The sequence below is a fragment of the Cavia porcellus genome, unplaced genomic scaffold (genome assembly GCF_034190915.1).
Source record: "Cavia porcellus strain 051 isolate PalLab524CR breed Dunkin Hartley unplaced genomic scaffold, mCavPor4.1 scaffold_1, whole genome shotgun sequence".
Lineage (NCBI taxonomy): Eukaryota > Metazoa > Chordata > Mammalia > Rodentia > Caviidae > Cavia > Cavia porcellus.
In genome coordinates, this window is record NW_026947484.1 from 162,087,901 (window position 1) to 162,101,859 (window position 13,959).

At 41.2% G+C, this 13,959-nt stretch overlaps 1 protein-coding gene across 21 annotated transcripts in view; it reads right to left on the reverse strand.

Moving 5' to 3' along the window:
- Positions 1 to 201: 201 nt before the first annotated feature.
- The window catches only part of Sgip1 (SH3GL interacting endocytic adaptor 1), a 176,262-nt gene continuing 162,504 nt past the window's right edge, over positions 202 to 13,959 (reverse strand). For all 21 annotated transcript variants that reach the window (XM_063258831.1, XM_063258825.1, XM_063258836.1 and 18 more), the window contains 5 exons: positions 13,807 to 13,939; positions 10,649 to 10,851; positions 9,453 to 9,517; positions 8,714 to 8,878; positions 202 to 7,865 (listed from right to left, as the gene is read on the reverse strand). In XM_063258831.1, the coding sequence (XP_063114901.1) occupies positions 7,843 to 7,865; positions 8,714 to 8,878; positions 9,453 to 9,517; positions 10,649 to 10,851; positions 13,807 to 13,939 (589 nt within the window). In that variant the 3' untranslated portion in view covers positions 202 to 7,842. The remainder of the gene's footprint in view (positions 7,866 to 8,713; positions 8,879 to 9,452; positions 9,518 to 10,648; positions 10,852 to 13,806; positions 13,940 to 13,959) is intronic.

The following is a 13,959-nucleotide window of genomic DNA, read 5'->3' on the forward strand; positions in this document are numbered from 1 at the left end:
ATTTTATTTTAAAATAAAGAAATGGGGACTCATTGGGTAACACCCTCCCTCCAGCCTACAGTTGGTTCAGAGCTGGAATTTACCCTACTCTGAAGTCCTTGCCTTTGCCAGACCTCTGCCCTCTCCCCACCCCAGATGCTTCCCAGATGCAAGAATGCTTCCCAGAAATGCAGATTAACATTTAAGAGACTGGCAATAAAAGAGATTCACAATTTCATTTATTTTCATTTTTCCCCATTTATTTTCCAGAAAAAAAAAATCACATTTCAATAACAACTTACTCACATGTAGAATTCAACTTGATTCAAAATGGGAAACCTATCTGCAGGACTGTGTCATGATAAAGACTTGCATATTCAAGATTCTGTGAAATGGGTGACCGGGAAAATCATGAAGGGAAAAGAAGTTTATAAAAATCATTATTTACAGAAAGGTGATATCCACACTTTTCCTAACGTATAAGGCAAGTAACATTAAGATGGTTTCATGATTCCCTTCCACAAGTTGAAGCTCCCTGTAAACCATGGGAGGAATCGAGCCTGGGTGGCAGGGCTGGTTTTCAGAGGGCTGCATAGACACAGCGGAGCTCCCCTCCCTGGCCAGCAGTAATGGCTATCAGGAAACTGGACTGAATCGAGCATGTAGGAATAAACCTCGAGGCAGCGACAGTCAGACTAAATTTAAAATGCATCTTGAGTGTTGTGATCCACAATGCCTTTTATGAATATTTTACGCAGGAGGTATTTTGTGAAGTTATATTCTCAGTTACAAGATGACAAAGCAATTCAGTGTACTTTTGCCACATGGGTCACTGATACTCTCAAGTTCACAAGGATAGGATGGTCCTCTCCTTTTCTGGCTGCATTTCATTATCATTAGAACTAGCAAAATTTTCTGAGATTCTTTTCCTAGCTCCTTATTGGTAAAGTACAAGTTTTTGTTTTTTAAATCAATGGTTTACATTGCCACTTAATAGCAAGGAAAGTTAAAAATTCAACATTTCATTTACATAGATACATTCCTAAGAGAGTGAAAAAAAAATTCTTTTAGAGTGGAACACAGCGGCGTTCAGACAGCTTACAGAGCCACCTCTGTAAATCGCTGCTTGGCCTGCAGGAAAACTCTGCTCCTAGATAAGACTGCGTTACCATCGTAATAACTCAGGCTGTTTCAGGAAAGATTACTGCGCAGCAATTTTCCAATTACCTTTGTTTTAGGCTGAGAGAAGGTGGTATGGGGGGCTGGAGAGGGAGAAGGAGAAAGGGAGGAAAGAAGGGGAGGAGGACCGGGAAGGGGAAGAAGAGGAGGGAAGGGAAGAGGCCTTAGGAAGAGAGATGGGGGACAGGCAGGTGCTCCTTAGGCACAGTCACCTGCAAGCTAGAGGCTGAGCTGCAGAATCAACGTAACTGTGACAACTGTCATGCTAGGACGTCTAGGGGAAGGAAAACATGTGGCTTTGGCTACTGTGACGGAGGTCCCTGTGATAATTGTTTGGTGTATTACCTAAAATGCTTTGAAATGATGATATAGGAAAGCACGAAGCATTTTTTGGCCAGAAAAATGACAACAAAGTCATGTAAGATGGAGTGAGGGGGAGCTGACATTTGTATGGTATCCACATTCAATGAAATATTTTGAAGTTATTGGTGGCTTATGATTTATGAATTCTGAGTAGATTAAAACATTAAACTGTACTTAGGAGACTGTCAAGTGATTCAGCTTCACACTTTACCGACAATTGACCCAGGATTTGGTTTAAAGGAAGCATGGTAAGTTTATGTAAAAAAGGAAAGTTTGTAAAATTATCAAAAATCACCCTGGCATGTACCTTAGAACCCTCGTATCCCCTGCCGGATAATAGCTCGCTGCTCTTAGCAGGAGCTAACATGTTTTTCATACAGTTTTTTTTAACAAGCTTATGTACAAAGACTGTCAATATTCACTTGTGAAGATCAGTTTCTTAAAGCTGCTTAGCAAACTATTCCATATTGCCAAGAATTTGAACATCTTTAACAAATAGGGGCACCGTGTGCTGGCCAAAGGTATAAGATAATACTAAAAAACTACAGAGAATTCATTTCTCGTGTATTTTAGATGACGAAGTCAAATTCACTTAGAGGCACTAGAAAAACAGCAGTTCCCATGAAATGGCAGGCTTTCTCTTACAGTTAAAAACATCCTAGAAACATCTTCGCAAAGCATTCTTGATGCTATTATTTGACGTTTTTGAAAGACACCTAAATTAGTGTTAAGAGGAAAATTTCCCGAAGTGTTTTCAAGGGGTGCTTAGAAATAAAGTCTTCCTGATCTAGGAGCCTCCTGAAGCTGCATTAAAACACAACATTTCTTGTCAGTATCCAAGAACGCGGAGGGCCCTACAGGACAGTTTGTCCTCAGACTGCAGTGAGTATTTGGCAGAATTAATGGGACCGGGAGACACTGTGGTACTGCTGAACACGGCCTGACCAACTTTACTTCTCTTCTTTATGACATAGGAACATTTACGTATATTCACTTTTCGTTGAAATATCTTTTCTTACAAGGTGGGAAGTGTACTTAGGACGGGTGATGCCCTACTCTAAAGACAGAAAGAGGGAGTCAGAAATACTGTGCGTCAGGGGGAAAATAACTTTAAAATGGAGTCTAAATTCCTCCTGTTGAAAATCAGCCAGCTAGAGCTTGTTCTCTAAGATTACTCCAGTAAGACAGAAATCAGCTTTTTTTTTTTGTGCCAGAAATCGAACTCACGGTCTCATGCTTGCCAGGCAGGCGCTTACACCACCAAGCTATATCCCCGGCCAGAAACCAGCTATTAAACACAAGGGCCAGTCAACTAAAGTCTCACCGCGATCACCCTAATAGATACGAAGATGTGACACTTTACGAGGAAGGAGACTTAATTTCCAATGCAATATTTAAAATCCAGTCCTGCATCCCACAGATGATGGAACACCTGCTAATGCTCTGTCCTTGGTTTATCTATTTGGAGACTTTAAACACTTTACTCCGATCTCCTTTTCCTTTCTACCTTCCGTCATTGAAATTTAACATTAAATGCCCTAAAAAAGTGGGGAAAACAAGATACATACTTTAGAGAGCAGAATTTTTAGTGAAGGGCAGGAGGTGGGCCAGTGTCTTGGGCTGTTTGTTTCATTAACGTAGTGTGGTCTGCTTTGCTCACTTCATGGAAGTCTATTACAGTTTAAAGCTGTATTTAGAACCCACCCCAATTTTAACGTTATTAAAAAATCCTGCTTTCCTTTCTTAAAAAACTGCTGATCAGCATATCCAGGGCCAAAATGGGCTCCTTGACCCCAAATGGGATTTTGCTCAGATGAGTACTCTTTTGGGGAAAAGAAAGCTCAGATGAGGACACACACACTCAGCCCTTCAGTAGCCATCTGCATATTTTACTGTATCTCTATTTGAATCAACAACCCATGACCATTCTGAACAAAGAATGCAAAAATGAAGCTATAACTCTTAGAGTGGGGTCCTCAGAGGCGCTTGTAAAGGCAAAGCCTACAAAATAAGTAAAGTCCACTCCCAAGTGGGAGGCCTGCGCGTCCCTTTCGAGGAAAGGACTTTACAGTGGGCTGAGGGACAGCGTGTCACTTGCCTCCCACCCCTTGGTCTCCTAAGACACCGAAAAAGGACAGGAATATTCAAACGGGGGAGCGCACTTCAGGCCACTGCGGAGAGGAGAGAAACAGGAAAGCACAGAGAGTAGGGATTTTCCTTGGGAGGAAGTGCCCCATTTTTTCCTTCTAAGATTGAAGGAAGTTCAGAGGATAGAATGAAACTGTAAAAATAGTATTCAAGTTATAATTCAGTGTTTCAAATATGAAACAATGTCTGAACTCAAAAAAGACCTTAGAGATCTGTAAGGGCAATGATTCTTGAGTTTGGGGTGCTTATCGATATCACATTCCCAGGTCTCACCCCTAGAGACTGAGTAACTCAGTTAAACTGATTGACATCACTGCATTTTAGGCTGCGGGGAAGGAGTCATGGCTTGGTCCAATCACTGTCTCTCATTTGAGAATGTAAGTGGTCTGCATATCACACTTCAAGGAACACTGATTCTTTTTGACAGTTTTGTTATTGAAATTATCCTCATTTCAATCCAAGTACTGCCCTTCACCCTGGAATTCAAGTGGAGTACAGACAGTCAAATAAAACAGACAAAACAGACTTCCCAGAACGGACAGAGCAAACAGGTCATTCTCTTCTGTCAAGATAATCAGGTTGTAGTGTCACCTTGGACAAATTAATTAATCTGCCTGAGCCTCAATGTCATTGTAAATAAGTAGAAATTAAAAATAGTCTCAGAATTGTGGGATTTTTATAGTTAAATGAGCTACTCAGAATGGTGGCACATGCTTGTAATCCCAGCACTGGGGAGGCTGAGGCAGGAGGATCACTCCAAGTTCGAGGCCAGCCTGGGCTACATAGTGAGTTCAAGTCAGCCTGAACTACATAGCAAGACCCTGTCTCAAAAAAAAAAAAAAAAAATCGCTCAAGTATATGGCCATGTTTATTGTGTATCAGTCAATAACTGTGACTGTACACATTTATTTATGAAGCCTTAAGAGCTGGTTTATCTGAGAGCAGTAGAACTGTGGAACCTCAGAGTTGGAAGACACTTTGAATCTGACTTATGTGTTGTCACTGTGTTTAAATTAGACTGCTAGAGAAGCTCCTTCCACTGTCTGGAGAGGTTTTGCCTACTAGGATTCTATGGACAATTTTATTTATAAAGTCTTATTACAGAAAGCTTGAAAACCACTCGAGTCCTGCCCGCTCACTCTGAGCAGAGAAACTGGAACAGCTGGTTTATGGGAGGTCACGGGGCAGGACCCGGGGCTGACTAGTGTGGTTATATGCTTCCTTGAAAAGAAAATTTGAAATGGAAATGTGTGTGATTATGGCTCAAGTACTTTGCGGATTAAGACCGAGTTAAAAAAATATATACATATATATATATATAAACAAGAATATCGGTATTTTGCCTTCTAAGACATTCCTATGCATATATTCAATCAAAACCACCTGTATGTGGCCATTCTTTCTTAAGAGGTGAAATATTCTCAAAGACTACACAATGAGTTTCCATGCAAAAATACCTTTTTTAAAAAATTAAAAGTTTAATTCTTAGCCATTATAAATTCCAATTCTGATAAAATTCAGGTCATCGATGATGATTTCCTTTAAAAAATTTCATGAAATATGGGCTTAATGAAGAGAAAAACATACTTTCCATGTTCTAAAAACAAACTAGCATCATTGATACTTTCTATAGTTTTAGAGCAGAGCTTTTTAAAGTTATCATTTGCAGGAAGTGATGCACTCCTTAACCAGAATCCTTTCTTGCTATTTTAAACCCTGGCTTTGAGGATCGCAGGGCTCTGGAGTAGCCTGGTCTGATAGGGACCCTAACTTGACAGCGAGGTCTTTATAACTGAGACTCTGGCATGGACAAGGGTTGTTTTCCAGAGCATGGATTCTTGTTCTTCAGCACTGAGGATGTGGGTGCAGCAGGAGATTATAACCCACGAATTAAAAAACAACAAAACATTGCAGTCTGGCTCCCGCCAGCCCCCTCTGCATGCAGGGCGGGCACCTTGTCTACTAAGGTTCTGGTTATCAGCTTTGGTACTTTTTGAAATCACTGAATCTATTCTGCTTCAGAAAGACCAATTGTGGGATCATAGATTTCTTTATAGCTTCAAAGTTAGCTCCCACAAACATGTGAATCGTGTGAGGGACTACTCAAACCTACTTTTATTTACACTTTTATAATATCAACAAAATTTCTTTGAAAAAAAACCCCTTGTGTTTAATTACTAATTCAGTCTAAATCTATATAAAATAATATATCAAGAGAAAGACATGAGAACCAGTAATATTTACAGATTTTAATATGCTTTGTTAATATTCAGTATGTTTTTCATGAACTGATTACTTAAAAACACATGTTTATATTCGTATGCTGGATAATTCTAGTTTTTTGCTGCTTACCATTTGTTGGTTTTTGTGTTCTAAATTTCCACGGGCTTCACGGGATGTAAGCTTTGTTTTGTAATGTTCTATTTTGGTTTCAAAACCAAATTGAGTATCTTTACTTAAAATGGGTGTATTAATTAATTTGTTGAAAAAACCTTCAATACCAGAATGCTATGGGGAGTCGGGTGAGAGTCTGAATCCTAAGAACCTGTGAAGGTAAATCCCACCTTTTTGCATATATCTTGGTGCACTGACTAAACAGTACAAATACTAATTTTAAAAGTTCCACTACAAACAACTGCTTGTCACAATCTCGTTTTAAAGATAAGACTTAAAAAATTTAACTTGATTCCAAAACTTAAAGTTTCTTTGTCTAATTTGAGCGACTAGAGGATGAAATTTAGCAACGAATGGTAAACTGCTTGATTCTAGTAATTTAATCAGATAGTCTAGAAGAGGGATTGGTTGTGTTTAAAACACGCTTTTGATTTAAACGAAGGCTGATGTTTGGAAGGTAACCAGGAAGGTTTTACAACCGGTACAGCCCGCACTGTTCTCCCTTGATTTCCCGACTGAAGAATTGCAGTCTTTATTGTATTTTGTAACAGTGAAATGGCTTGGAAAAGTCTTCTCTTGATTCCCCAAGAATGACAAGAGATTTGCATTTTATACAAATATGAATCTGAATTATCCAACAGGAAATTTATTGCACAATAACGTGAACAGAATTCAATTTTAAACCGTATTTGTTCCTTCCATAGGGTATAAATGATGACAATTAAAATTCTCCTTCTGGACTGAAATAGGAAATAAAAAGTATTTTTCCCCCTAAGAACCTCGGTCTTGATATTTTTATTCCTGTGGGTAAAGAGGAAGACTTGAGGTATCCTTCTCCCTGCAGTCGGGGAGCGACCATCTGCTCAGAATAATCGTGCAGAAGTTGTTAACCAGTTCCATTATGGAAAGTCTTGAAAACTTAAAATCTCAATTTTGGTTTTAGTTTGACTAAATCTCCACATTTGCTAAGCTGTAGAGAGAGGGGAAGTAGCGAAGACTTCACCACTTCGTTACTCTTGATTATAATTTAATATACTTAAACTTTAAATATGAATTGCTTTCCCATTTTTACATAAGTTATAAAAATAAGAGGCCCTGTTTACAGTTTGCGTTTTTATGAAATTTGCAGTTTGAAAAAAAAGCTTTTAAAAAGTGGTAATTAGTGCTTTTCTTTGAATATGCTGTAACCTTAGAATTTTTTTTCTGAAATAGTATCTTGAATTTAACCCACTCAACATTCGAAGGCTGAACTTTCATTTAGCACTAGAGTAAAAGATACTAAAGACTGAAGAAAAGCAATTTTTTCTGCCTGATTCCATTTAAGCTTTTTTTTTTTAATATTTGGCACCCCCTTCCTGACAGCTTTCCACATTATATTTAAATTTTATGTACTGACAAAATACAGGGTACCTCTGGAAGCATTGCGCCATTCAGACAGTACTACTGTTAAATTTACATACCACAGTTTAAATTACATCCGCTTCAGGAATAGTAAAATGTAAAACTCAAGGGTCTAACTGCCTTACCAGAATGAGTACAATTTACAAATACAATAATTACATTTTAAAACCAGTAACAATATTACACCTAGAAGTAAATACTGTAGGATCGGTCACCACGGTACCAGTGAGGCCAGCAGCGCCCCACATCATGGGCTTGCGGGTAGCCCCCTCCCACCCGCAGATCTGAGTGTGTTCCCATCCAGCCGGAGTTAAAACCTGGTTCTCATACCACGGTGCTGGAGTGTGAGACTTCTCTGAATCCTTGTGAAAGACTTGATTAGTTATCCGCCAAGTACTTTCCTGCAAAAGAAACATTATCAGCGGGTCACCTGCAGGCTGGAAGACAATTACCGTGTGAATAATCTTTCCACCCCTCCGCCCTCTCTTACAGCCACCTGCCATGCAGTCTCCAGTATGACACTGATATAAAATAACTGCGTCAGGACAGCAGGACACAAAACAAGATTCAGGGCTGGGGGAGACGGCTGAGTGGTACAGCTAGGTTGGATCCCCAACACTGCAAAGCTTCACACCCCTCTCCTGGATTTATACCAGTCAGCACTGACAAATGGAATCAACCTATTATTGGGATCCTCCCTCATTAAAAAACTATCATTTGTGCACAATAAAACCTGTATCAGGCCACAGCCATTTCATGGGCACACAGTTCCAGTCCGGAGCCTAAGATTCTTATGGTTGTTATTAAAACAAAACACAGATCCTCCCAGGTCTCAGTTAAGCTGCCAAATCTAAAATCTACACAGGCCTGCTGGAGAACAGGTTTCCAAGGAGTGGAATCTAAGCGTGAAATACATTTTGTGTGTACTTTTGTCTCTCTTTTTTTTAAGTTTTCAGGTGGGAGACAAATCCAAAAGCCAAGAGCATTTGTCTTCTTTACCAGTGTCATAAAAGTAGAATTTATCCCCCTGAGCTCAAACGCACATCGATATGGGTGAATGACTGGACAGCTCGGCCAAAGCAGTGTCCAGAGAATTCTCGATTCCTGACTTCAAGTTCATTGTTAGATTTCTATATCTTCCCACAGTGGGGCTGCCTTCTCAGAGGGATGGAGTTTTAAGGCAAGGGAGGGGAACATGATGTGAAAAGCAACCTGATTTTTGCAAATGACTTTGGAGACAGCCACGGACCTGCAGCAAACCTCTTTTTGATGAGTGAAAATCGATACCCTGCTCCAACAAGTTCAATGTCGCAGCCAGAAAGGGTGCTGCCTTCACTGGTGAACTGCACCACCAGCGGGGAAGGTTTGCTGGGACCTTCGGATAACTGAAATCTTGCCAAGAGAGAGCCCACCCCTGAAATTAAAAAAAATTAAAAAAAAAAAAGATTATTATTACAACATGACAGTCAACACGACTAGATGCAATTTGGAAAATTATATTCGAAAAGTTCCCGGCTGAAATTGGACTTGCTATGAAATAGTACATTCTTCGGGGATGGTGTAATGATAAAGTGTGTCACTGAATATCAAGAGAAATACTCTGCACACTGATAAAAGTCAGAAAAATGGTCCTTTAAAAAATTTGGGGCGCGCTGTATGTAGAGCCCTGTACTTTCAACCCTTAGATTGGTCAGAGGAAAGGTACCACAGCTGGTCCGTGGAGGGGGTGAGGGGTTGGGGTTGGGGACTGCGGGGTGCCCCTTACCCAAGGGGACGCCTGCATGGGGTGAATGGGGTAGGCAAAGGGCCCGAGGGTGAGCTGTTGGAGGATTCCTTGCTACCACTGACTGATATACCTAAATGCAAAAATGAGGTCATCAGACATTCTGCTTGTTTTTAGTACTACATGTATTTTGCTTCCTAGCTGGCTGATACCTAGAAGTAGTTTTGGCTTCACCTATTAAATAACACAAGTCTGCCATCCCTACCTCCATTCTCTGACTTCTGGGAGATATCGGGGATCTTCCACAGTATTCTCTGTTGGTCAGCATTCCTGAAAACAAAGCAGACGAAGGCTTGCCCAGATGCAGTCTATATTTTTCCCAGATAATGCCCACTTTAAAAAAACAGATCTGCAAAATTTTAACTCCTATTTAAAAACTTAAAGAAGGGTCACGCGAGTTTGTAGGGAAATGCACCTTGAAACCTAATGGTAAGTAAAATAAATCAGACTCTCGAGCTTAGATATCACATGACGTCCCTTGCATGAGAATCCTACAGTATCAATAAATTATGGAGCCAAATAAAAGTCGGGTCACAGAAAACTGGGAAACAGATTTGTCAGCTGGGAGGTCAGAAGGAGAGGAGAGGTGAGAAGGAATGAAGGCGTGTTTTGTCCCTGCACCAGCTTCCTACCATGTGTGTAATCGGTGTGCACTGCAAACACACACTCATCCAATGTTAAAATATGTTTTTAAAAAGCCAAAAACACAACTGGAGACCATACTCAAAAGTGAAATAAATCAGACTCACATTTGTAAATATTGTATTGTCTCCCGAGTGTAAAAAATAAATAAGAATAATAAAAAACTGAAAGAGTAATAAGATCCAAAATGCACTATAGATATTGTAACAATGAAAGGAAAAGAAAGTATTCAAAAGGAAAGAACAACTTGTAGGTGTACACAGATAACAGTACATACCTGAGTAAGTGTGTAAGATCAATAACCACACTACTAATTCTCTGTTAGTTAATCAAAAAGAATGGTTTGTGTTGTCGCTGACTGTCTGATCATTTTTTGTGCTTAGATTTTGTAACTTGAACAATTACTTATAAGATAACAGTAGGTAATGTGTTGACTAGTGTTGATTTCTGTTAGCTTTTTGAAATTCTGTATTATATCTGCCTCTTTTTCTATTTTGTTTAAAAAAAAAAAAAGCCAAAAACAGGGACAAAAGCAAACGGCCCCCATAGTTTCTCCTTTTCCCTCTGGAGCTGCCCACAGGGCAGCTGCCCTGGTCTCTTTGTTAAACACATGTGTTAAGAAGCCTTTGATCCAAGTTTGAGCCCAGACTGGGCAGCTTAGTGAGGCAGCGAGGCTGTCTCAAGATAAAACACATGAAAAGGCCGGGATGTGGCCCAGTCCCCAGGCCCTGGCTCCGTCCCCAAGGGAGCCCTGCTTACCAGACGGCCGGGGGGAGCACAGCCTGGAGCTTGGTCACCCCGCCATCTACGGGGACCAGGAACTGCACGTTGTTGAGGGCCACCGCGGTGGCCATGGCGTCCGAGTTGTACTTGTAGTCGACGCGCAGGTCGGTGCTGGTGGGCTCACATCGCCAGTTCACTGCCAGGTTCAGGGGAGTGGACTGAATGCCCCGTGCCGACACCTTGCCAAACGACAGGAGAGAGGACGTGTGAGGTGCGTGGACAAACCAGGAGCTGTGATTGTCTTGGTGACCCAGGGTTCCAACACTCGTGTTTGTACATTCACCAGTGGGCCCGCCGAGAGCCGACGGGAGAAAGAGAGCTGGACCTGCGTGGACTGTCGTTGAGTGACCTTGGACAAGTCACCGAAGCACGCTGAGCCTCAGGGGTTTCCTCTTCTGCCCAGTGGGAACTGTAACAATCATCTTTGCCCATTGGTGGTGAGGAGGACAGAAAGGGCTCAAACTGCACAGAGCCTGACACCCAGCCAGGACCTGAGGCCTTAGCCAGCATCCCTTAGTAATGTTCTCCCCACTTTCGTGCTTCCCAACACACCAAGCGGGCTGTTCTCACTCCTTTGTGATTTCCCAAAGTGAGGACTCGACCCAGGCCCTCTAAATGGAAGTGTTTCATTCCAGTTAGACCCAACCTTCAGTGAGTTAGGCCAAGTTCGCGGAATGTGCATGCAGTTCACGTTTTGTGCTTTTGGGGAACACACAGGATTCTCTGGGAGGTGACCACACACCCTCAGGGTCGTTCGGGAGGGGGGCACTCTCAAGGCAGGACTGGTTGCTGCGGAAATCAGTCTGGAATGGGTCCCTTTACAGGATGACAGATGGGACTGCTGCTTGCACACACAGCCAGCTGACCATCACCACAGCTCTCCAACTTTAAGTGCCTCTAGCAGTTCCGCTCTTCTGGTGGCCTAGTTACATCTCTCCTCCCTGGCTCTTTTCTGTCCTGCCTGCCCAGGACCACACTTTCTCTCCCGCGGAGGTCAAGGGGAGTTCCTAGGTCTCCTCATTTCCAGGAGATGCTATTGCTACCCAGAAAGTGCACATGCGCACAGTTCAGGGACGCTGCACAAAATGCTGGTCGTGCAGCACCGCTGCCTGACGGCGTTGTGGGAAAACACAGTGAATGCCAGCAAAAGTAGTTCTTCAGAGGGCACTTGAAAATTGGGGCAGGACTAGGGCTGCTCCGCCTCGAAGGGTCTGAAGTATTAGGCTACTTCCTCTTACAATAAGCTGGGGGTATCGAGGGAGTTGCTGTTATTACCTTTGTATGCAGTACAGGACACTGAGATTTTGGGCCATTGAATGCCCGAGGTCAGCCGTCAGGAAGTCTCCTGAGTTCAGGGCTGGCCTGCACTAGAGGGTTTGCTCAAAGCTCGCACTGCTGTCGAAGAACTGTCTACTTTTAGCTCACTTAATAACAAATATGCAGATCAAAAGAATGCCACAGGATTTAAAAGTTGCCACAATTTAAAAATAAATCTGAGATGAAAATGTCAGTGCAAACGCAGTGTCTGTAATTAGAATCCCTGGAGGAAAGTCACCACCATTTTATTTTCACACTTACACATGAGAACCAGAAAAGAACCCTAAAATTTAACTTCTTATTTAGGGAAACATTCCGCTGGGCAAGTCCATTTCTTTCACCAGCTTCAAGCAGCACTAAACAAGTTTTTTTGTATCTTGGGAGAAAAATTTTAAAATATGGATTCTATCATATTTTAATGATAAGGTGGTGAACATATGGTGCATACTGTGTTCCCTGGCCCTGTATTGATCTATAATGTCCAACATTTAAACGAAACTGTTCTCATAGGAAATATGTTACATTTGTTTGCGTTTCTGTAAAATGTACCATCATAGGGGTGGTTTGCTTTCAATGATCCTCACAGTACTTTAAGTGTTTTTTAATGCATAAAATGCTTTAGAATTACTCAGGGAACATACAAAAATGCAGACACCTGCATCCCATCCTGAGCCAATTAAACAAGATTCTCTGGAGTGTCAGAGTGAAGATTCACATCTACATCTAGTCTTCATGGTTATTTATATATAAGTATATGTTAACATATATTAATACGTATTCACACATACACACATACATATATAATATATATTTACATATATGTATATATATATGGTACTAATTCAGTACTAGCATCTGTTCACTAGATGTTTCTTAACCCAAAGTAGCTTTTGTATCAGGATTAACCATCACCACCACTGATGGAAAACCTCTTATTTTTAATGATTCGAAGGGAACAATCTGGGTTTTTCTAGAGCAATAATCCTAGGAAACAGTTCTAATAAAACTTAATGTTAAGAAATAATTCAGTATCAATAGAATGTCTGATACAACATATTATGTATTTGAGAACTCTCTGTGCCCAGAGCTGCCTTTACCTAAAAGTACCCTTGACACAGCAAATACTCCGATCTTAGATAAGACTCCATAGCGCCTGGCTATCCCACTCTAGCCACGTGACTCCTTGGGCCACTGTTTTGATTTTATCTGTTGGAGCCCTGGGCCTGATATCCTAGGTAAGTGCTGTGCTACTGAGCACGTCCCCAGCCCCTGTGGATCACTGTCAGTGCATGGTAACTTTGTGATCAAATATGTTCAGATAATTATTTTTTGGACGGAGAAAGCTGTGTTTTAGTAAAAATCTGTGTATCCCAAACATGACTGCGCTTCCCAGTTACCAGGGAACCTGCAGACAGGTGTCTGTACTACACAGGGGCACTCAGGGGTGTGTCCGGGTGGGTCTCCTTCTCTAAATCGTGGGTGCCAGCTACAGCATCCCAGCAATGGCAAAGCGACCAATACACAAATGGCCTTAGTAATATGACAGTGATCTACTTAAATACAATCTTCATGGGAATCACAACTTCATTTTTTGTAGCATATTTCTGTACTATTTAAATAAAAATATTTCCCTTCTGAGTTTAAACTGGGAATATGTATGAATATCCTTGTCACTCTCCCTCAAATAGTCCTGTAAGGCTTCTATTTTCTTACAATTATAGCTTTCATGTATTATGGAAAGGACTGTTACTTTATTGTCATCTAGAATACAAATTTTTATTGCAAAAGAGACACCTTGGCCATGTGAACAAGCTTACCTGGTATTTGAGCATGTCCACATTGTAATAGGTAGCCTGGGGTTTTTGTTCAGACACTTTCTTTAGATGAATCATCAAATTTGGCATGTTTACCCAGAATTCCTTGGCGTTGGCATCATTCTGTGTGTTATCACTATGCAGTTGGGAAGAAAA